Source organism: Yarrowia lipolytica, chromosome 1B, assembly GCF_001761485.1.
Source record: "Yarrowia lipolytica chromosome 1B, complete sequence".
NCBI classification, from domain to species: Eukaryota; Fungi; Ascomycota; class Dipodascomycetes; order Dipodascales; genus Yarrowia; species Yarrowia lipolytica.
In genome coordinates, this window is record NC_090771.1 from 439,557 (window position 1) to 461,677 (window position 22,121).

General features: G+C 48.5%; 11 protein-coding genes across 11 annotated transcripts; 6 read left to right on the top strand and 5 right to left on the bottom strand.

The window, feature by feature from the left end:
• Positions 1 to 3,825: 3,825 nt before the first annotated feature.
• Positions 3,826 to 5,613, top strand: YALI1_B04433g (uncharacterized protein; the record flags this gene model as incomplete). The annotated part of the gene is made up of 2 exons (XM_500444.3): positions 3,826 to 3,986; positions 4,578 to 5,613. 2 exons carry the CDS (start codon positions 3,826 to 3,828, stop codon positions 5,611 to 5,613), a joined length of 1,197 nt encoding a protein of 398 aa, XP_500444.3.
• A 1,078-nt stretch (positions 5,614 to 6,691) lies between these two features.
• Positions 6,692 to 7,114, bottom strand: YALI1_B04466g (uncharacterized protein; the record flags this gene model as incomplete). Its single annotated transcript, XM_500445.4, has 1 exon — positions 6,692 to 7,114. One exon carries the CDS (start codon positions 7,112 to 7,114, stop codon positions 6,692 to 6,694), a length of 423 nt encoding a protein of 140 aa, XP_500445.4.
• A 388-nt stretch (positions 7,115 to 7,502) lies between these two features.
• On the top strand, positions 7,503 to 8,105 carry YALI1_B04470g (uncharacterized protein; the record flags this gene model as incomplete). Its single annotated transcript, XM_500446.3, has 1 exon — positions 7,503 to 8,105. The coding sequence occupies one exon, from the start codon at positions 7,503 to 7,505 to the stop codon at positions 8,103 to 8,105; it is 603 nt and encodes a 200-aa protein (XP_500446.2).
• A 382-nt stretch (positions 8,106 to 8,487) lies between these two features.
• YALI1_B04497g (uncharacterized protein) lies at positions 8,488 to 10,155 on the bottom strand (the record flags this gene model as incomplete). The annotated part of the gene is made up of 1 exon (XM_500447.3): positions 8,488 to 10,155. The coding sequence occupies one exon, from the start codon at positions 10,153 to 10,155 to the stop codon at positions 8,488 to 8,490; it is 1,668 nt and encodes a 555-aa protein (XP_500447.2).
• A 500-nt stretch (positions 10,156 to 10,655) lies between these two features.
• YALI1_B04502g (uncharacterized protein) lies at positions 10,656 to 11,354 on the top strand (the record flags this gene model as incomplete). Its single annotated transcript, XM_500448.3, has 1 exon — positions 10,656 to 11,354. One exon carries the CDS (start codon positions 10,656 to 10,658, stop codon positions 11,352 to 11,354), a length of 699 nt encoding a protein of 232 aa, XP_500448.3.
• Positions 11,355 to 11,501: 147 nt separating this feature from the next.
• YALI1_B04523g (uncharacterized protein) lies at positions 11,502 to 12,815 on the bottom strand (the record flags this gene model as incomplete). Its single annotated transcript, XM_500449.3, has 1 exon — positions 11,502 to 12,815. One exon carries the CDS (start codon positions 12,813 to 12,815, stop codon positions 11,502 to 11,504), a length of 1,314 nt encoding a protein of 437 aa, XP_500449.1.
• Positions 12,816 to 13,644: 829 nt separating this feature from the next.
• YALI1_B04540g (uncharacterized protein) lies at positions 13,645 to 15,036 on the bottom strand (the record flags this gene model as incomplete). Its single annotated transcript, XM_002142963.3, has 2 exons — positions 13,645 to 14,502; positions 15,001 to 15,036. 2 exons carry the CDS (start codon positions 15,034 to 15,036, stop codon positions 13,645 to 13,647), a joined length of 894 nt encoding a protein of 297 aa, XP_002142999.3.
• Positions 15,037 to 16,361: 1,325 nt separating this feature from the next.
• On the top strand, positions 16,362 to 17,489 carry YALI1_B04559g (uncharacterized protein; the record flags this gene model as incomplete). Its single annotated transcript, XM_500450.3, has 1 exon — positions 16,362 to 17,489. The coding sequence occupies one exon, from the start codon at positions 16,362 to 16,364 to the stop codon at positions 17,487 to 17,489; it is 1,128 nt and encodes a 375-aa protein (XP_500450.1).
• Positions 17,490 to 17,902: 413 nt separating this feature from the next.
• On the bottom strand, positions 17,903 to 18,269 carry YALI1_B04577g (uncharacterized protein; the record flags this gene model as incomplete). The annotated part of the gene is made up of 2 exons (XM_068281960.1): positions 17,903 to 18,175; positions 18,222 to 18,269. The coding sequence occupies 2 exons, from the start codon at positions 18,267 to 18,269 to the stop codon at positions 17,903 to 17,905; spliced, it is 321 nt and encodes a 106-aa protein (XP_068138061.1).
• A 75-nt stretch (positions 18,270 to 18,344) lies between these two features.
• YALI1_B04579g (uncharacterized protein) lies at positions 18,345 to 18,631 on the top strand (the record flags this gene model as incomplete). Its single annotated transcript, XM_068281961.1, has 2 exons — positions 18,345 to 18,389; positions 18,434 to 18,631. The coding sequence occupies 2 exons, from the start codon at positions 18,345 to 18,347 to the stop codon at positions 18,629 to 18,631; spliced, it is 243 nt and encodes an 80-aa protein (XP_068138062.1).
• A 718-nt stretch (positions 18,632 to 19,349) lies between these two features.
• Positions 19,350 to 20,123, top strand: YALI1_B04589g (uncharacterized protein; the record flags this gene model as incomplete). The annotated part of the gene is made up of 1 exon (XM_500451.3): positions 19,350 to 20,123. The coding sequence occupies one exon, from the start codon at positions 19,350 to 19,352 to the stop codon at positions 20,121 to 20,123; it is 774 nt and encodes a 257-aa protein (XP_500451.1).
• Between the last annotated feature and the right edge of the window lie 1,998 nt (positions 20,124 to 22,121).

Sequence of the window (22,121 nt, forward strand, 5' to 3'; positions counted from 1 at the left end):
TTCGGAGTCCGCGAATGGGGTATATATGGGGTAGATTGGTTTTAATAGGGTCGGTAATGGCCCAGTAATGCCAGCTTCTGCCGGCGATTGTTCCATGCCAAGAACCACTTACATTTGCTGCCTATGTTCAAAATGGTACTTGCAGTAATTTGATGTCTGCTGGAACTAGACGAGAACGGTGCTAGATACCAGGGACAGGTCCAGGAAGAGCGTAGATCGGGTTGCGAAAAGTACAAAAACACTCCTAGTACATATACTCGAGCATAATAACCTCATATATACATATTTCGTTGATATTTCGTTGATATCGATGACTCTCAGGACACACCTTTTGTAAGTGCGTGCTGTACACACACATTCCTTGTCCTGTATGGAAGCTCAAAGTGGGTCCCAAAATGGTGAGACATCCTGCTTATCCACAATAGAAACTGTCTTATAAAGGCAGTTGGATCCAGGGCGGAAAGGGCGGAATCCGACGGGGAGGTGAGTGATTCGAACCGCCGTCAACACGTGTTTGACCTACTGGTATTGGTGTGGATTTCCTTACGCTGTGGCTTACAAGCATGAATGTGCTCGGGACACTGTACAAGGACGACATACTTCATCCGCATCGACTGCAGGACATTCTCCTGTTTGTTTCGTATAGAAGACACTCCACAATGTATCATAACCGAGTGTCAACCTGAACATTGGATGCTGAAGGCGACAAGTATTTGTATATAGACATCTGCCTCCTCATAAGCCACTTCCAAGAGTTCCTTTTGCCTACAGCACGATGCCGGGTAACAACATCTCGACTGTGGCTTGATTAGTCCGTGTTCAAGACCACAGATCGGTCAGTCAATCAGCGAGTCCCTCATCACCCGCAGCCGCTTAGTCCATCTTGCTTTTTTGACAGCGGCTGCTAATCGTGCCTTATCTGAACCTTGAATGTGTTAGGGAGGGAGTCATGTGCTAGAGAGGGAGTCATGTGACATATGAGGGAGTCACGTCACAGTTATGGGGGTCATGTGACAGATGTGGGGGTCATGTGACAGCTGTGCAAGTGGTTACGAAACTGTTGATTACTTGTATTGTATTAGTAACGTATGGTCGCGTTAGTTATGGTCGTCGCAGACCTGATAGAAGAGATCTACGGTTAGACAGGGAAAACACCCATGATCCTTACCGTAAGCTGGGTCTTGAGAGAAGAACGTGACGGGAATAGCCAGTTTTTCGACTCGAATTTCGTTCTTCAGGCTGTTACTACGAAAGGCTCTTCTCACATGGCGTGGGATGGTTATGTCATGGGCTTCCTCGTCCATGATTGCTGTCTTTTAAGGGTACAGTAATCCGAATACAACGTCCGTGCAAGTACGAGAACACTGTAGTCATAGTAACGAGAGTAAATGGACTCCTTTAGAGTCATTCTGAGTGTGTGTACAAGCACTGAAATCTCGGATCATTACCACTACTCGTACTTGTACTGAACCGTACATACTGAGTCTCTTGGATAACTCGAAGTTTTCCCGAATGTTGCACAGTGATGCCCATTACGCAGTTTTGTTAAGATATGTTTTTTTTCGTTGGGGTTAGTTATGGGATTTGTTCAGAGAGTTGCTGGCGGTTGATAAAGAAAAGACGATCCGACGACGTCCGTACAATATAGATATGGTACAAGTACACCGCTGTTCTTACACTCGCTTCTCCCCTTTCAAAAATCTTCATTCTTCATGCACGGACTAATCGGACCTTGTACATGTCTGCTTACTCCACATTTTACACTGGCTAATCGGAGCGCCCATGTCGAAAGACATGATTGAGTTTGACACGACGATCTTTGGTGTGATGGAATTAAACCGAAATGGCGAGTGATTCAGACGGTGAAACAGTACACTTTGGATTGGAGATGAGCAAGTGAGACAAAACTTGTGTGTTGTATATTGTACTTGTACAGTATGTACAGGTATCTGACATTCGTGACACTGGTGCTCAATAAATCGCAAGTAAATTCTTCACTATATAGTTGGCTCACGAATGACCCACACAACCTCGGTCCCGACACACCCCGATCGACCCGAGATAGCCCGAAGTTGCCTGGGGTCCCCACACTTTATGCAGTAATAAAGCGTGCGCGCGCGGAAAGGAAATAGGGGGCGAATTGGGACTCAGGGGAATGACAAGTGTGCGTCACGGGTGTGTGGTGTTATTAGCGTGACATTTTTTTTTGGAGTGGACCGTTGGGCCTCGGTTCGGAAAAACTATGCTGATACAAAGTAATGAGCGTTGCGCTAGCCAACACCGATACCAGCAAGTACACTGGGAAGCCCATGGATGCTGTAGGTTAAAGGCGGCAAATAAACAGTGTCCATACAGTATTGAGGCCACATTTTGACAAAAAGCACGGTGCGCAGCAACGCTACATTGGTGGTTGCTGTAGCAGTTGCACATGGCGAAGCTCACACTTTTGGCACTCTGACAGCAGGTCCAAGCTTCGAGCTATGACGTCTGGGCTGGCTTTAGGTTGGAAGCTTGTTTTCGTGTCTTTTCTGGTTTTTTCACGCTGATGCAAAAACAGACAGCGACTGGCGAAAAAGCGAACAAGTCACGATAATGAAACGGGCTCTTCGGGACGATCGGCCAATGTGAAAGTGCGCGTGATGAAGGAGGAAACCGTGACCAGACAGTGGTTTCAAACACATTCGCCTCCAATGTAACCCAGACAATGTGACACCCAGACGCCACTCAACAACTCAACGTGAAGAGTCCGTGTAGCCTCCACACCACACACACTGTCCATAACATATACCTTCCATAAACTTCCATTATACAATGTACGAGGTACAATATGTACTCAAAGTTGTGGAATTCGCGTTTTGCAGTTTTTTGATTTCCGAGATTTGCAGCTTTGGCGGGACAGCCGCACTCGTGCACCCCAAGCTTCCTATGCGCCTTTCTCTCTGCCTCTCTCTGGCGCTCGTTAGGCCGACACCGCTGCGTCCTTATCTCCGTCTCTCTGGACTCTGATACGCCATCTGCACATCCAGAGGTAAGAAGTGTGTGTCTACCCGTGGGTATACAGATACCGAGCCGAGGTAGGGAGAGTAGTCTATGAGGCAGATTGGGGGACGCTATTGCTGCACCTGTAGCTGGTTCAATTGGACCAGGCACATCTTTCTGCACCCATATACCCCTCCTGTCAGCTGTGCCGCCGGCTGCTCTCCTCCTTAGTAAAAGTCGTCAATAGTTGTTTCTTCTCCTCGCTTACCTTCACATGCGTCTTCCATATTCACACTGGTAGATGCAACCAAGAGTTAAAGGTTCATCCCAACGTTGGGGACGGTGGAGTTTATTGAGACAGTAGCAATATAACATGGGAGAGCAGCTGGTGGCGAGCTATGGGGGCTTTTATAGGGAAACAAGGAAGAACCACAGAACCAAGATGATGGATGACGCGAAAAAAAGTTGCTTCCAAAAATCGCATTGCCGCTCTTCATCTTACGCTCTCATATTGCCACTCTCCTGCACCCCACTCTACCTCCGCTAAAGTCCTCGGCTCCAGCACCTTATTCACCATTAGCTTGTATGATATTCGTCGTGTTGGTGGAGTTGTGAAGACGTTGTAGGGCGATATTGGGTCTGGTGAAGAGACGGTAGACCAGCATCGACGGCAGTGGCAACAGAACACCGTCTTCTGGCTCATCTCCACCTCCCCTCCCCCACCCCAACTCGGCCCAACGAAGTGTTTTTCCGAACACGCTTTCAGACGCTGGGCTAAACCCTATTCTCTGGCGGGCGCCTCTGAAAATTACTCAACCAAGATATAAGAGATCGCATCCCCATAACATGAGCGCTCTACTTCGATCGTCCCTGCGTTTTAAACACATGTCCGCCGTCAACCGTCTCACACAACAGCTTCGACTGCTGACCGCCTCCGCGCCTCTCAGCGCAGCCAACACCGCCGGCAAGGCTCCTTTCAAGGTCGCCGTTGTTGGTTCTGGTAACTGGTGAGTAAAAAAAGACAGGAGTTTTCAAGGGATTCAAACGGGGGTTATATAATATAACCCATCGACAACCGCGACATGGATGCTGAAACGAGAGCAACTAGACAAACAAACAAGCACGACACAACACATGGAACAGAGAAACACCACAGACCGCAGATACGGCTTCCTTTGGGTCACCCCCAACAGGAACACATACAGATCATGGTGAAATGGGCAATTCACAGAACTGGATGAGAAGACAGCAACAGAAGACGACAGAAGAAGTTATACAGTTGCACACGGCTACACTGACACGACACGCACCTCCTCTGCACTGCTTAACTCTACGAGTTTAATGAAGTGTTCGATGGGGAGTTTAGTGGAGTGGCGACAGTGGCAATGCGAGGTCTTCTGGAAGCATTTAAAAGTGTGAGAGCAATTCTAAGAGTCTCAAGAAGTACTCTATTTGCCTTCTCTTCAAGCCCCTCCTCCACCTTGAGCCCAGTCTGCTGTGAATGCCGTTATATGTCATCTGTCAGTCATTCAGCGCATTCGGCGTTGCCCCGTTTGTGACCTTTGGCCACTCACCTCCGCTTACCATACTAACATCAGGGGAACCACCGTCGCCAAGATTGTCGCCGAGAACTGCACTGCTCACCCCGAGCTCTTTGAGCCCGAGGTTCGAGTCTGGGTTCGAGAAGAGAAGGTCAACGGCAAGAACCTGACCGACATTTTCAACGCTGAGCACGAGAACGTGCGATACCTCCCTAAAATCAAACTTCCTCACAACCTGATCGCCGAGCCGGATCTGCTCAAGGCCGTCGAGGGTGCCAACATCATCGTCTTCAACCTGCCCCATCAGTTCCTGGCTGGTGTCTGCAAGCAGCTCAAGGGCCACGTCAACCCCAAGGCTAGAGCCATCTCCTGCCTCAAGGGTCTAGATGTCACCCCCCAGGGTGTTTACCTGCTCTCCGACGTTATCGAGAACGAGACCGGTCTCCACTGCGGTGTTCTGTCCGGGGCTAACCTCGCCACCGAGATCGCTCTGGAGAAGTACTCCGAGACTACCGTTGCTTACAACCGACCCAAGGACTTCTTTGGCGAGGGTGATGTGACCAACGATGTGCTCAAGGCTCTGTTCCACCGACCCTACTTCCATGTGCGATGCGTTCAGGACGTCGCCGGTGTCTCCATCGGAGGTGCCCTTAAGAACGTTGTTGCCCTTTGCGCCGGTTTCGTCGAGGGCAAGAACTGGGGAGACAACGCCAAGGCCGCAATTATGCGACGAGGCATGCTTGAGATGATCAACTTCTCCAAGCGATTCTTCCCCGAAACTGATATTAACACTCTTACAGTCGAGTCTGCCGGTGTGGCCGATCTCATCACCTCGTGCGCTGGAGGCCGAAACTTCAAGGTCGGCCGAGCATTCGGAAAGGAGAGCGGCTCCGGCAAGACCATCCAGGACGTGGAGAAGGAGCTTCTCAACGGCCAGTCCGCCCAGGGCGTCATCACATGCAACGAGGTCCACGAGCTGCTCAAGAACAAGAACATGCAGAAGGACTTCCCTCTGTTCGAGTCCACCTGGGGCATTATCCACGGTGAGCTCAAGATTGATGATCTCCCCGAGATTCTTTACCACGCCAACTAGATAGATAGACTGTATTTTATTGCATATGAAAAAGAAGGAAAAGTCTGCGAGCGTAGCGGATGTAGATGTATCGTGATATCACGAAATTTCAGGTTATGTTCTTCTTGTTATGTGATGCTGTACACCTTATTTCATTTTACTTAGGAATGATAACTAACATGGCTGTTTCTTAGACATGTCAACTACTCAGCCCAGCAAGCCCACCATTCAGACATACCACACACATCCACAGAAGCAATTGCATGCCCCATCCACATGAAACATTGCTATCCCCAATATCCCCTCATATCTGTTGAGTCCCAAATACTCAATGCTCCCTTAGGCCGGTTGAGTGGGGCATCAACAGCCGCTCGCCCCGCACTCATACTATATGTACGGTAAAGGAGCACATGGCCCCACAATACGGGTATGTTTAGGAGGGAAATGGCATATTGGGGAGGATTATTATATTACTTGATATGAAAACCAACGGTGACTGCGATCACACGGCTGGAAAGAACTGCAATATGGCTCGATAAGATAGCAATCTATCTTTTTGAAGAGTCGTTCGCCTTACTGTAGTGGCGATTTAGGGTGGTCCTTGTTTGAAAGACTTGTGTCTCTGCTGTACAAGTAAAAGTACAGTATCTGTACTGCAGCTACAGTAGCTGTCTAGAGCCCACACCGAATGGATTTCAGTGTCAGTGACAAGTATACAGTATGCACACAACTCCATAGTGCGACAGTTGAGCGTTTAATTGAAAGCAAATTGGGAATATTGAACAACAAATACCCCCACTGTATGTACACTCCCCCACTGTATGCAAGATTGCACACATTGCCTCGTATCTTAACTCGTATTGGTGCATCTGACCTTATAGTCATACCCATCAGACTACAGGATAGCCTTCGTACGAGGCATCAACTTGGCCTCCTATCCATGAACTATAGAAAAAACATCACGCCTCCGTCTTGTCCACTTGTCCACTTGTCCACTTGTCCACACGGTCCATAAAGATTATAATGCAATAACTATACTTGTACCTCCTTTTATGTTCACATCCCTTCCATTGTCTTTTCAACATACCGCACTGGTCTGTTACATGTGCATCTTCTTGTCCTTGGGCTGAGCAGGCTCGTTCTGGGGAATCTGGGTCTTCAGGAACGCCTGAAGCGACGCAAACGGACTGGCCTGATACTCCTTGGAGTTGAGGATCTTGTTGAACCGCTTGGTCTCGGCCTTGATGATGGCCTCGTTACCTCGAGCATTCCGGGGATTAGGGGTATGATCCAGCTTTTCTCGTGTTCGGCCTCCGTTCTCGGCCTTGAGAGGGTCCAGAAGATCGTCGAGGTTGGCTGCAAGCGTCTCGGTCTCTCGAATTCGCTGACGTCGAGCTTCCTGTCTCTGTTGTCGCTTGATTTCCTTAGCCGTGGCACCATCAGCCATGATGGCATCAATGTCAGCAGGTGGCAAAGGAGTGCCCTTGTTCACCGAAGTCACCCCCTGGGAAACAGGTCGCATGGCAGCCTCGTTTTTCAGAGGGTTTCCGTAGTCGAACGGTCGATCATGAATGGGCTTCTTTCGTTTCAAATCAGCCTTGCTGATGCCTCCTCGCTTGGACAGCTTTGTGTGGTGTCGTTCTCGCTTGGCAGCAGCCTTGTCCTTCTTGGTGGCCTTGGCCTTGTATAGGAACTGTGTGTTTCCCTCGTTCTGTGTTAGATGGAGCTGTACAGCGTCTGGATGTCGTCTCTACTCACCATTCCGTTAGTTGTGTGCTTTGATTTTACCCAGTATCAATTTCGCCCCATGCAAATATCGAATCTTTTCAAATAAGATTTACCAGTACCTCCCACCTGCACTGGGTTACCCGGAGTACATGTACAGCAAATGACCCAATGTTAGTGGAACCATGGTATTAAAAGAACTCCACTCTACTACACAACACATACACACAATGTCCCTTCAGATGCTGAGAAGCCGGGTTGCACTTGCCCGACCTACCCTCGTGCGACCCTCAGTTGGTCAGATGACCAAGCGATTCGCCGGAACCGCCCCCGTTCCCCTCACTTGGGAGCGATTCCTGCTTCTGCGAACCCGAAGACGACAGATCAACTTTGTGGCCTCCATTTTCACCGGTGTGGCCACCTCTGTTCTTGCATGGGGTTTCATTTCCGAGGCCGAGCTGGATCTCGAGCAGCAGGACGTCTTCTTCGGTCTGGATGCCTTCACCGCGGCTGGATTGGGTGTGGTGGCAGCTGGATTTATGGGCTCTCTCCTGGGCCCCACCATCGGCCAGCTCATCTTCAAGGCCACCAACTCCAAGCAGTGGCCCGCCTTCCTCATGAAGGAGACCGACTTCCTGTCGCACATCCAGAAAAACCGAGTGAACCCTCGATACCAGTCCGTCTCCAACCCCGTGCCCGACTACTACGGCGAGAAGATCGGCTCTCTCAAGGACTACCGACGATGGCTGCGTGACTGCGCCAAGTACAACCGTGCCCGAGAGGTCTAAATGTATATAGTAAACAATGATCTGAAATGGAGTGTAGTATGTACACATGGAGCGTGCATGGAGGGCAATATGAGAGCAATTGCTGGACTATGCCATTATAGTGGCAATTGAGTATGAAACGAAGAGATAGGTGCAATAGAACAAATGTGTTGTAATGGCCATGTACTGAAAGCACCCAAGTTCCTCAAATCACCCAAGTTCCTCCACATGTCTCGAATCAGAAGTCAATCTAACATCGGAAGTCAATCTAAGAAGTCAATCTATGACCACAAATAGATAACAAGTACAGCCCCAATGGCAAGACTACTGTACATACTTGTAGTATACGCGTGTTAATCTATATTTCCAAGTTGTACATGCTATGACTGTGTGTTAAACTCACTCACTTGCTCTCAAGCAAATAATCCAACATGCCAACTATATCCTTGTTGTTCTTCATCATCTCCTGATACTCATTGCTATCATCATCCCAGCCAAGGTACCGAGCCTTGTTATCTCTCTCCTGCTTGAGCACCTCTTTGTCCACCTCAATATCCTGACCCTCTACTTTCATCCATGCAAATATCGTGTCCAGAACCACCACCAGCCTGCTTCCTAGCATCTCCATGTCAGTCACGATCTCCTCAGTGTCCTCCTCATTGGCCAATGCACTCTCCAGTGCGGGAATCATGGTATCTACAGCCTGTTGTGTGTCATCTCTGAGCTCCTTAAGCTCATCCAACTTAGCCTTGTCCATCTTGGCTATCACTCTGACTCGTTCAGGCGAATCCGAAGGCAAAAGACGCAGCAGAGAAGCATATATGGCCCACAGAAACTCCCCATATTCACTATAGGTCTTGTAATGCTTGTTCTTGCCTGCCTTGAGAGCCTTGAACAAAACACCCAAACCCTTGGCTTGCACAAACACTGTAGCCAACTCCGTGGAATCATAAGAGTTCAGAGCAGCCTTGATAATACGAGCAGCATGCTTCTTGATCCACTTGCCCTCTCCTCCCATGAGCCTCACCATGGCATCCACACCCTCAACTTCAGCGAAAGCTGCTCGTCCGGAAGGACTGGTGAGAATATATGCGAGGATACCAGCTATCGATCCAGCCAGTTCCTCCTCGTCCCCCTTGGTGGGATCTTTATCAACGTAGGCCATCAGGTATTTGATAAGTGCTTCCACTCGTTCAGCAGACACTCCGGTTCGATACTCGTACTTGGTGAGCCAAGTAAGACAGTAATCAGCCATGGTTGATCTATCATGCAAAAGTAGGGGTGATTTCTTGTCGGCGAGAAGATCCAGAAACTTGGGGAAGATGTGCGTTCGTAGCTGTGGGGTGATATCGTCCTCAACAAACATAACGTCTCCCATGTCGAGAATATACTGGATCTGTGTAGGATCAATCCTGACGATTTTGTCGGTCAGTTCCATGATGTAATCGATGAAGTCGTCGTTAGACCATAGAGACCTAGTGAGGGCATCGGGATCAGCGAAATCGTTGGTGCGAGTGATGAGCTCGTGGAAGATCTCACAGGTGATGAGTGCAATGTCGAGGTTGGGATGGTCCAGAAGCTGCATCAAAGACACATGACATTCAAAGTCGGACACAAATCGTTTGTAGACAGTTATAAAGTCGTCATCATCTGTGGTAGTAAGCACACTGAGAGCTCGAATGGCCTTCTCAAGCTCCACTTCAGAGTCCATGAACTTCAGAGGTTCATTAGCAAACAATTCTCGTTTCTCCGTGTTTGAAGTAATAGCACGTTCGAGGTCAAGAACAAGACCCTTCAGCCAGTCAGCCTCCTGGGGGCCATCTTTGTGTTCGTCTACCAACTTCTGGATTGCAAATCGTTCCTCAATGTGTTCATCTTCAATTTGGGGCGACTTTGGCAATGATGCCTCCTCCTCGGGCTGTGCGTCGTCATCCGTCTTGCGTCGCTTAGCGCCGTCGAAACCAGCGTTTTCAAACACACTGTCGATTGAAGCCATGGTTGAGATTGTAGATGGTTGGTCTGCGCGTTGAGTTTCACGCACTATATTTGAAAGTTGTGCATGAAGGTGCATTCGAGAAAATCGGTGGGGAGTCCTAAGTCGATACTTGTACGAGCACTTGCAGTAATATATTGAAGAGAATAAAGAGGAATGTGGTAATGTAGTACTTGAGGTTAACACTTCAAATATGACACGTTTTTCTCTTCTGACTTCTCTGAAGCATTGCTTTGATGGACTCTATACGCACAGGTTATGATCTCAAGCTCAAGTTGAGGAAGAATTAACTAAACGTGCCACTTGAGTTATATACTTCTGTTTCATTTTTAGTTGAAGGTGGCGCTGGAATAAGACCTTCATTAACAGACCCAATAAGTTGTGAAATATCAAACTTGCCGAGTAGAAAAAAGGTAGTTCCTCAGGGTCTAGAATATGGAAGTTGTCAAGTTTCAGCTTCCCAGAGCCTCTGAAATACGCTCGTCTCGCCTCCCTTCACACCACCGCATCACATCCGCCGTGCATAATCACCGTTATTTTTTATTTAGATTCAATCACCTTCGCATCACATCATCATCATGGCGAAAAAGGCGGAAAACAAGAAGGAAAAGAAGGCGGCTGAAGCCAAGCCATCGGCGGAGGACGCCAAGGCCGCCCGTCTGGCACGGCTCAGTGCCATCAGACAGAAAATGAACGATTCATCGACGTCCAACAGAAAAGCACTTTTCGAAGAGGACAAGGACCTCAAGGTGAACAAGCGGGCGGATGCGCTACTGGAGCGGAAACAGCAGGAGGCTGAGTTTGAGCTGGAAAAACTGCAGGCCGAGGAGCGTGGAGAGGACTTTGATAGAAAACGAGCATGGGACTGGACAGTCAAGGAGACGGAGGAATGGAAGGAGAAGAAGGAGCGCAAGCGAGAACGTGAAAGCCAAAGTGGTGTCCACGACATGTCTTCGACCGCGCAGAGAGCATACGAGAAAGATCTGGCCAGTTTTAAGCCCGATCTGGAGACATACGAGAAGGAAAAGGAGACTGGCTTACATCATACGCCGTCTTTCAACCATAAACCCACACCTGAGGCTCTGGATCGACTCGTGAACGGACTCACCAAGGGCGACAAGCAGCGAATGAAGCGACGGAAGCAGGCAGGAGCCGACGATCAGCATGCAACGTACATCTCCGACAAGAACAAGCAGTTCAACGAGAAGCTCAACCGACAGTACGACAAGTACACCAAGGAGATCAGAGACAACTTTGAGCGAGGAACAGCCTTGTAAGCTGCGGCTAGTGGCCCATTATTTATTGATCAATACAGTAATACAGTGTATAAGAGACGGTCTAGGTATTGTAGTATTGGAGCAATCTACTCATGAGTACAAGTGTTGCTACATTAGTATTAGTACAGTAATATAAACAGAGGGAAGTTATTGGTGATACCCGTTAGAGGAAGAATTATCCCATTCCTGCCAGTGGCTTCTGACTGCGTCGATATGTGAACTGATATTCAAATGATAGGTGGCAGCCATGCCCTTGACAAATTCAAGAGCCTCGCTTCGATGCGCGGGCTCTACAAGCGATTCAAGAGCTATTCGTAGGGCAAACATGGCCCCTGAAGCCAGCCATTCGCAAATATTGGTCTTTACGATACCAAAGATGCGCGAGGCGTGATGAACGGTTGTGGGCTGCCGCATGTACATCTGCGAAAGGGGCACACTGGGATCACACCTCGAGGCAATGAGCATGAATGAGTGGTACATGCACATGGCGGTGATTCCTTTTCGCTCGACAATGTATATGCACGGAAAGAGCGGGCTTTCAGTCTCCATGACGGTAGTGGGTCGCATTGGTTCCGGTACTGAGCCGAACCACACGTCTGCGTCTTCACAGAGGGCCTGAAACGACTTGTGGAGCTCGTTCTCAACCGTCTCCTGCTCGGTCAGCACCCTTGGAACACAAGAGAAGGTGTGTAGCTTGGCCAACAGATAGTGGATGCGTCGAAACCACCATGTAGGAGACGCTGTTTCAGGAGAGCAATATGACAATCCTAGAAGGTCAAACCACTCGTCTGGGTCCCAGAACACGGGAAGCGAGTGTCTGATGGCCACCAGGGTATCGTTGAATATGTTGGCCCAAACACACATACGTGCTAATGGTGTCAGCTTTGTAGGCATGCCGTTCGAGTCGTGTGTGTAATCCAGATCAGCCATGAGAGCCCTCGATCCAGTGAGATGAATATAAGTATCCTGGGCACCATCTGACGACAGATCGTAGATATTGAGCAGCACAGAGGCACACAAACACGCCTCGTCGTCCTTGGGAACAGCTGTCAGCGCCTGTAGAAGAGACATGGTGGCTCTTCCGTGCAACCTCAGGGCCTGCTCTTCGGTTATTGTCCCTCTCTTGGCCAGAACAATGCTGCCAATGGCCACTGCCGCGTGCATGATACACGTGCACTCCACTGCTATCTGGGGGAGTACCTCTGTCGTCATGGGGTACTCTGTGAGTCCTGCCAAAACCTCTCCGATCACGTCGATGAATGACTGTAGACACAGTGCGTCCAAGGCATCCATTTTAACGTGCTGACCGCGAGCAGGCCCTGCCAGTTCGGTCGTGTTCAAGGGCACCAGTAGCAGTGTAGCAGCTGCACTTCTCATAGTCGCGGCGGTCATATGATCTACCCTCAGCCGCCGTTTATCCTCGTGTTTCCATGGCGTCTGATATACTTGTTGCGAGTTCATCTTGTGTATGTGCGAGGGGTGCGTAGCGAGTGTGAGTGGTGAAGCGATCAACGGGCTCGATAGTACCGTGGCTGCTACGTTGGGCACAAGCTGCGAGCGGTGAAACTTATGCAGGGCGCATCACCAACTTAATCAATGTATCATCATGTCAACTTCATAACACCGAGTTATGGGCAACTTGCTGGGGAAGAGGAGTCGATAAAACGGTTGCAACTGGGTCATACACTCGTATTTACAGACCACACTCTCCTCCTACTGCCATGACTTATAATACCTGATTTGGTTAGACTTTGATTTACGTTGGTTATATGAAAGCTACATGGGGGTCGGCCGAAGCCTGGTACGCGTCATATTGCCTCTAGAAAGGAGTTAGAAGCTCTGATCCAGTTGTTGAAGCCTGAATCAACTAGACCAACTGCTAAAAACTTTCAAAATTCACAAAAAAGAGCGAGTTTTGAACAAACCTCGAACTATCGGCTAAACAACGGAGAAGGATAAGCTAAATGCTCTTTAACCTCTCGGTTGTTCGGGAGCAGGGCGTCTGAGAGACACTCCTGCTCATGGTAGAGCTCTCTGAATGAGAAACGGGTGCCCAGAATCAATTCTAAAGGTACAAAATAACCCATATCACCAGTGGAAGTGTTCCACCGATATTATTACGGCCTGTCTAACTTGCACCTATAAGTTCCTTTCTAAACGTTCGGTTAACTCTATTAGGCACCCCCCGCTGAATTAGGACCGGCTATGGCAAAAGTAAAGAGTGCACCTATCTCGGTGGATTATCAGTCACTCATTAATCATCAATGTCTATTTGCTACTTGTTACTAGTCTAAAGCTTGGGCTTCTCGCCCTTCTCGAAAACAATCTTGTTCTTGAGAGTTCCAAGGTTCTCGACCTCAATCTCAACCACATCTCCGTCCTTGAGCCAGTTGTGGGGGTTTCGGCCAGCAGCAACACCAAAGGGAGTGCCGGTGAAGATCAGGTCTCCGGGCATGAGGGTGGAGCCCTGGGAGTAGAAGGAAACAACATCAGCAACCTTGTGGATCATATCAGTGGTGTCAGCGTCCTGGACAATCTCGCCGTTAACCTTGGTGGACAGCTTGAGGTTGTCGGGATTGCCAGCGAGCTTGGGCGACACAATGGCAGGGCCAAACGGAGCCCATCCGTCGTACATCTTTCCGAGAGAGAATTGTCCTCCTCCTCGCTCAGTCTGCCAGGTTCGCTGGGACAGATCGTTACCGCAAGAGTATCCGAGAACGTAGTCGAGAGCCTCCTTCTTGTTGACGTCTCGGCATCGCTTACCAATGACAACAACAAGCTCACACTCGTAGTCAGTGGCATCAGTGGCCTGGGCGATTCGAGGAACAATAACGTCCTCAGTAGGTCCGTTAAGAGCAGTGACGGGCTTAAAGAAGAGAACAGGGTACTGGGGTCGAGGAAGACCAAGCTCATCGGCGTGCTTACCGTAGTTCATACCAACAAATCGAACGGTTCGGGTGTGAGCATCGTTAAGAGGAGAAAGCAGCTTGGAAATGCCAACCTTGGTATCGGTGACGGTGTAGGAGCCGAAGATGTCACCGCCAATGAGGTAGGCCTCAGTGGCAAGTCGGGCATCCTTGACACCGGAGGGCAGAATGGCGTCTCCAAAGTAGACCTTGGAGTCGGTTCCCAGAAATCGAATCAGTCGCTTGGTTAATAAAGAAGGTGGTAATAGACAAGTGTATAGGTTGGCGATGTCAACTAAAGAGATAGCTCTAGATCAATATCTCAGGAATAGCAACAAGGCAGCCCAAAAAATAGCTTCATTGTAGAGCCACGAAGACATCTGTACTACGACAGTGATGACTGAAGACAAAAAACACACCGCAGGGCGGCTAGTCTTTCTCTTTTCCTGGTACAGTCAGCAAACAGGGGTAATCGTGTACCCACCAAAAGTAGAGAGAAATGCGGTAGAGATTCCTGTCAATACCACACAAGATACCATCCCGGAATGTCCATAAGCCGCTCCCAGTAGAACTGTGACACCATGATAAAAAGGCGGACTTAATCTCGGAAACACAACCACTCTCCACTCAAACACCTAAAGTCCACCCTACCAGCATCACAGAGTCGTCCTGACGAGAGCAATCACGTCGTATGGTCTCCGTAGCTCCGCTTCATCCCTCATTGACCTCTTAGCACTCACAGTGAATTGTCGAGACATTGTTGAGGAAGTGAACATGTGTTTAGTCCGAAACTTTTAGAAGATGCATGAACTGCAAGCCCAGCTGAAATAGCAAGGGCATGATCTAGGTTAGGTGGGACAGTGATAGGTGGAGGAGTATGAAGGGTGGGGTTTGGTACGTTTTTGGAGTCTAAAACGTCCGATAAAGCACCATATCTTAGATCCTATATCGTCTTTTCAAATGGTCTTTTCAAATGGTCTTCTACCGCTCCTGGAATACTCATCAGATTCATCTTATCCACTGCTTCTCTCATGTACTGTAACTACACGTTGTTCAACTGCTAAGTAATATGGTGAGGTCCGGCGCATGGAGAAAATCCGTAATTTTCCGTTCTCTGTGGCACAAAAGAAGAAATAAAGACCTGTGTTTCTTCTGATAGTCTCCGTTTTTACTGTATTATACTATCGATTTTCTTATCACTTATTTACTACCGAATACAGCCACTTCCCACTTGTCTGTTGCCATCTCATCTTCTGACACCATTTTCCAAGTGTGGCTGAAATTTGACGCCGCACGAAAAAAAGCGCCCTTGCCGTTCCGATAACGTGTGGATTTCACAGCAGGCAGGGTTAAGCGACGGGGGCAAGTGAAATCTGCGGCTTCTGAATCTGCGGCTGCTGAATCTGCGAGTGGATTCTGAACCTGCGAGTGGCTCCTTTCTTCCACTGTGATTCAGAATGCAGTAGCATCTGGAAACAACATCAAGTCACGTTACAGAGCTCTGGAGTGAGCCTACTGTAGGACCCAGAGATGAAAGGTGAGTACGAGAAAAGAAGTGGGTAGTATCACAACTACTGTACTGTACTGTAGACATGATCTCCGGTTGATCCAGCTGGAGACTGAGAACAGTATCTTGACGGATCTCTTGGTGGTGTACCAACAATGGCGGGAGGTAAAGACACCATTCTAGAGTATGTACTTTACAAGTACAAGTATCGTATGTACTGTACTCGGAGTCTTTCAAATGTTCAACAATATGAGTATAAGCTCAACCGAATACTTACCTGTACTTGCTTAACTCATCAATTGTTTTTCTTATCTCGAAATATGGACAAATGTTGCTGATGGTTTTAACAAATGATATTTAAAACAGTTTTAAATCTCTTGAAGAAAAATACACAATTTTTCCCAATTTTTTTCGATTTTTCCCGAAATATCCCAATTTTTTCCTTTGCCACCCTCAGCCACATTTCAACTCTAATATCGGCCAATGCCTGTACTTGTGACTGTAATCAGAAGCCTATTTTACAAATCTCATCCCACCACTGCACACAACATTATTCCAACTACTACTTGTAGTACACAACACCACATCCACACCATGCTACAAATCCGCAGATACTCGACATTCAACTCGGCCAAGTCTATGGCCGCGTCTGTGGCCAAACTCTTCGACAGACGACCGGAACTGAGCCCGGAAGAGACATCTCAGATCCTGGTGGAATCCATGGAAGGCACATTCGATAACTACATGAAGGGCAGAGAGAAGCACCTTAAACTGGACTCGTCATTCGGAGAGGCACCCAACGGTCTCAAACACCCTCAGCATGTGTCCTCCATGTCGCACTCTGATGTCGCGCAGCTGCTTCGATCTGCTACTTCTGAAACCCAAGTGTTTGTGACTCTTGAAGAGATCCCCAAGCTCAGTCTCAAGGTAATCAACGCGGCCCTCAGCAACCCCGCAGTGCACAGAATCGAGCCCATTGGAGCGCTGGTCAAGAACTACGGCCCAGCTCGTCACAACGTTGTGGGAGTGGGCTACGACGTGTTGTCGTGGAAGTGGCTGCTGGACCACGGCAAACACGAACAGGCACAGAACCTCGTCGAATCCAAGGTCTCGCTTTCGTGGATTCCGTCGCTCATGCAGCTGCCCCGGTACTACCCTGCCGTGGCCAACCTGTGGGCCAAGGCCGTCATCACGTGTCTCACTCCCGACGAAATTCACTCTATAGTCGCCGACAAGCTCGCATCGCCCATGGCAACGTCACATGAGCGAGGTGTTCAACTAGCTGTGACTCTATGGATCCAGGCCGTCAAGGACAAGAACCCCATCTCTGAGCAGATCATCGACTCTTTTCTGTTCACTTCCGGAGGCGCCGACAAGCGAGCTCTGCCGCAATCCACTCTCGCCATGTTCTTCCAGATGCAGCAAGACTTTGACATTAAACACACCACTGCCGCAGTCAAGATTTTCATGGGCGAGGGCGCCAAGCGACAGTTCTGCCTGGAGTCGTTCTTTGAGTACGCTATTGAAATGCGAGATCAACATCCCGAGCGAGCATCTGCGATCAACACTATTCTCCAGAGGCAGCTAGTGGATCCTCACCCCGACCTAGTTCTTTCCAAGCTCTCCAGCAACAACATTCTGCAATCATTTCGGAGCAAAGACTTGAAGAAGAACGGCAAGAAAGACCGATTTACATCTCGGAACCTCCTGAACCATGTCTAGAGGCTTGAACTTGTACATAGATAGCATAGCATTAACATATTTATTGGGTACTCAGAGGATACGAGTAATGTGTAAAGTTGTACAGTCAGGTATGCGTTTCTTTGATAGCATTAAAGATACGATTGAGATACCGGGAGATGAAGTAAGCTCAAAACTACAGCTGAGAGATACAGTAGGTGGCTGGTGACTGTAAGCGAGAGTCTAAGGTCAGTTTATCTTGAGGTGTATTCGACATGAGGGATACAATAGTGGCCCGCTTTGTAGAAGATCCAAGAGAGAACCCAGCTTGTAGCGCTATGTAACCGTACATACAATATGAGTCGGTACTTGTACAGTTCATATAGGGATATGAGATAAACAAAGTGATCATAAATCAACAAGAACGACAAGTGTTTAATGAGCGATAAACCGAGTTACTTGTACCTGTATTTTACATACACGGCTTGATGGTCTCCAAGTATCGTATTTAGTTCGATGGACCATCGGCATTTGGTGCTGTAGACGCCGCCCACCCTTGGCTGTGAACTTTTATGGGGTTTGGCACAGTCTGAGACGTTTTCGGACATCTCCAGGGTATGTACTATAGTTATACTGCAAACTGTAAGGAAATTACCGCCGTTACTACAAGTGCTGTGTACTGTCCCACGGCCACGGGTCCAGCAGTAATAGTTCAATAAAAGCGCATTCTTTGTTGGCTGAGGAGCATGCGTGGTGGAGGGTTTTGTTCGGAACAGTAATAGCGCTTTTGTATGGCCACGTTTCTCTGGCTGTCACACGCATGACCGTCTCTGGGTCATGTTCAGACTAGTGCTCGGTCACGTTCAAGTCACGTATCGATTCAGCTTCTCCGCAGAAATGTCTATCACGGATATATGTCGATCGCTGCAGATTGACTTTCTTGTTGCACGGATCCGCCGTTTGGGCGGCTATTAATTTACTGGCAGTGTACGACGGTAGGTTCTTGGAGCGGAGAGAAGAGACTCTCCATGGATCAATGTAGTGTGTTAATTGATAATTGCTTTTGTTGGGGAAACGTGCTCAAGGGCCTGGGACATTGGAGCGAAAGCGGCCTCCAGCTCCACTGCGCCTCTCGGTGTAGTAAAACCGACTTTGAGAGCAGCACGCCCCCGAATCTGACCTAGATTTAGTCACCCCGTCGGGGCCTCCCTGTCAGCCGTCAAGTTTCATTGTTGTTCGTCGACCATTGTGCTTTTTAGTTTGATAGTGCGCGGTTAGTTGGAACCATTGGGCCTGGAGCAGCTTCTGGGGGCTACTTGTCAGTCTAGAGCCGCCAAACACAAGATTGAAAAGCTCCGAAAAAATGTTGGAACGGACCATACGGCGTAGAGACCAACATGAGACCGTTTCAAGCCCCTTTCTCCGCCTGCATTGCCACCTCAGAAACATGCGGATATTACGGATTTATCGGACACTTGCGAGCGTCCAGTCTGCAGTGGCTTCATGCAATCGGAGCTTATTGCAGGCCTCCATCGCACCAGACACAACGATAGCCTCAATTGCCTCATAAGCCGATATGGGAGATTTTGGCAAGAATATTGCAACAAGAGGCGAATAAGCGGTCTATACACACCCAATTGTGTACCCAGAGATACAAAAAGTGGCAGATTTCGTCCTTGTGCCCCCTTTTAATTGCCCCTTCTGACCTGACCCCACTTGATGTTCATGCAGGATCTGATAGTGCCGTGCAGTGTGTCCCTTTGTCAGAGCCGCAGGACCATAAAGTTGACACCGTACAGTGTTCCTATATAAGACGTGGCCTCCGACACTGAGACTTTCTCGCCACACACTTGACTCTAACACAACTTGCCCACCGCAAACCACAAACCACAAACCACAAACATGTCTACTACATACAAGGAATACGACTGGGAGAAGCCCGTCCAACTTCTTTACGACCACATCAACGGCCTGCCCGCCGAGGAGCTGGCCAAGTTCAAGAAGGACCCCGAGGCTCTTCTCGATGCAATTGACAAGTTTGAGGAGGAGCAGCACAAAAAGGACGGCAAGTACGCTCTGATGACCGTCGGCCCCGAAAAGCGAAAAGTCGTCGAGGAGGAAATCGCCCAGAACAAGCCCTATACCTTTGCCGAGCTCGGTGGTTTCTGCGGATACTCGGCTATTGCCTTTGCCCACAAGCTGAAGCAGACCCACCCCGGCTACCAGGTGCACTACTACTCTCTGGAGGTGAGCCCCTTCTTCGCTAAGGTGACCTCCCGATTCACCACTCTCGCTGGCCTCGGTGACATTGTCACTGTTCTCGTCGGACCTGCTGCGGAGGGCCTTGAGCGACTCAAGGAGGAGTACAACCACGCCAAGATTGACTTCTTCTTCATTGACCACTGGAAGGACCTCTACGTTCCTGACCTGCAGAAGGCTGAGGAGCTTGGCCTGGTCCAGTACGGAACTGTCATCACAGCTGACAACATCTACTGGCCTGGAGCACCTGAATACGCCAAGTATGTGCGTCTGACTCCTGCCGAGAAGAAGAAGGAATACCCCGGCAAGGGCAACCCCAACATTGAGTACGACACCCGAACCGTCGAGGTTCCTCTTGGAAAGGACAAGAAGGACGGAGTGGAGGTTACTCTCTGTACTGGCGTTCTTACCGAGTAGCTCGGTTACGCCATGGATTATGTGACGAGTATCAATGCTCTCAACGGACTTTAGCGGACTTAGGTAGTATAAATGGATTATGATTTTGATGTACATGTATGGTTTCGCACAAGCAGTTGAAGTTCAGATGGTACTTGTAATATAGAAGGTGCAGTGTTTGAGAACCCACTAGAATGATTCAATAGTCCTCCACAAGTCTCAATACCAACCGCAGGGTCTGAAAGAGTCGATGCATCTCCGCACATCTACGTTTTATAGTCTCCTGCTGTGGTTGTGCTTGGTTGATACAGTGTGAAGAACTTGAATACAGTATCGGTGACTGGTGTTGAGCCATGAACTAACTACTACTAAATATACTATCTACGGCATTTCAGTATTTCAAGTTGTAGTACTTGAATGTTACCACACAACTGTTTATCATGTGTACTCTCGCTCAGACGGTCTTGATCTGAAGATTAACTCGTGGCCCCCCCCCCCCCCCCCCCCCTACAAGTAAATAGGTCAGCTTAGAGATGTTCGGGGAGGACAATTGATGATGCTGAGTCACTGAACGGACACTGTAGAGTCTCAGCTAGCAAAACGCTTCTCTGATGATACAGCAGGTTCCTCGATCGTGAAATTGCACTAATGTTGGTGTTTGGAATGGGCGTCTGGATCACCTGCTACATGGTAAAGGATATTGTAAGGACAGCTTAGAGAGCCATTGCATTATTTACCACGTTGGATTGTGCGGCTGACCTTTTCATTTATGGAATCTCGATTATTCTATTAATTTTAAAAGATACGAGGGAGAGACAAGCCGCAGACATGCACCCCCGAAGGTAACCACCCCAACTTGCGGTGCCAAAAACAAAGATGAAGCTAAGAGATTTGTTTAGGACCAGCAAGATCCGCTTATCCAGAAGCTCAAGTGTAAAATCCTGCAGGGGCTAAACTCGGACTATTTTGGTCTGTTTCGGCTGAGGTTATGCTGGTGATGACTGGGCGAGTTTTAGTTTGAAGAAATCTTGAAGACGGCAGACTTGGTAGACACCAGCAGTTGACAAAAATGAAGCAGGTGTCAATAAGATATAGATATCGAACTAGCCATTGGGATTTATTCGTTAGTCTGGGATTCTCCTCAATGAATGCATCAAACACCCAGACTTCAATATACACACAGACCAGACACGTGCATACAAAGTATGCGACGCCAGCGGTATAGATTGAAACATGGAGTGGCTACGGCCGATAAACGAGCCCAATCTCATATCTTTTCTCAAGTATCTTGTGTGACCATTACTATGCAAACTTTTTCCTCGCAATTCTGCGTAGACGGTATCACTAGTATCTAGACACCTCGCGTCTGACCCAAAACCCCCCTTCTTAAATAGAGAAGCAAGGGAACACGAACATGCGGCAATTTATGAAGATATTGCAAGGTCCTTTGGACAGGATCACGAAACGGATTTTCTCAAAGAACAAGCCTTTCCCTTGTTCCTGCCTCGGGAGTGGCCATAGTGCCCGGGAAAGAAACACTTTAGGGTGCTTGAAAGACTTGTGCTACCCATAAAGAAGCACAGAGGTGACATACTGTGCCCTACTGATCTTAACTGTCATGAGATGGTCCACCCCAGTCTCAGGTTCCTGGCTATATCTTTGATACCTCCACTCTCGGTCACTTGCGAGATCTGGTAAGTAGCCATTGGAAATGCACACAGACTGGATAGAATAATAGCGCCACTCAGCTAGCTCCATGGTATCAACTCCTCTTGTGACCCCTGGTTCTTCTAGCTTCGTAGACAGGGAAAATAATGTTCGATGTTCTAAAGGAAAATTGAAGAGTCAACGTATTCAGACTGCAAAATCTGCAACGTTATCTATTTTCACATAAATAATATGGCCCCACATTCCTTATACTAGGCGGTTCACTCTTGTTAACAGTCTCTCGCTCTTGAGACAAATACTGACTGTATCGGAGGGTTTGAAAAGCTAAGGCTGCGACCACCATGCAAACAA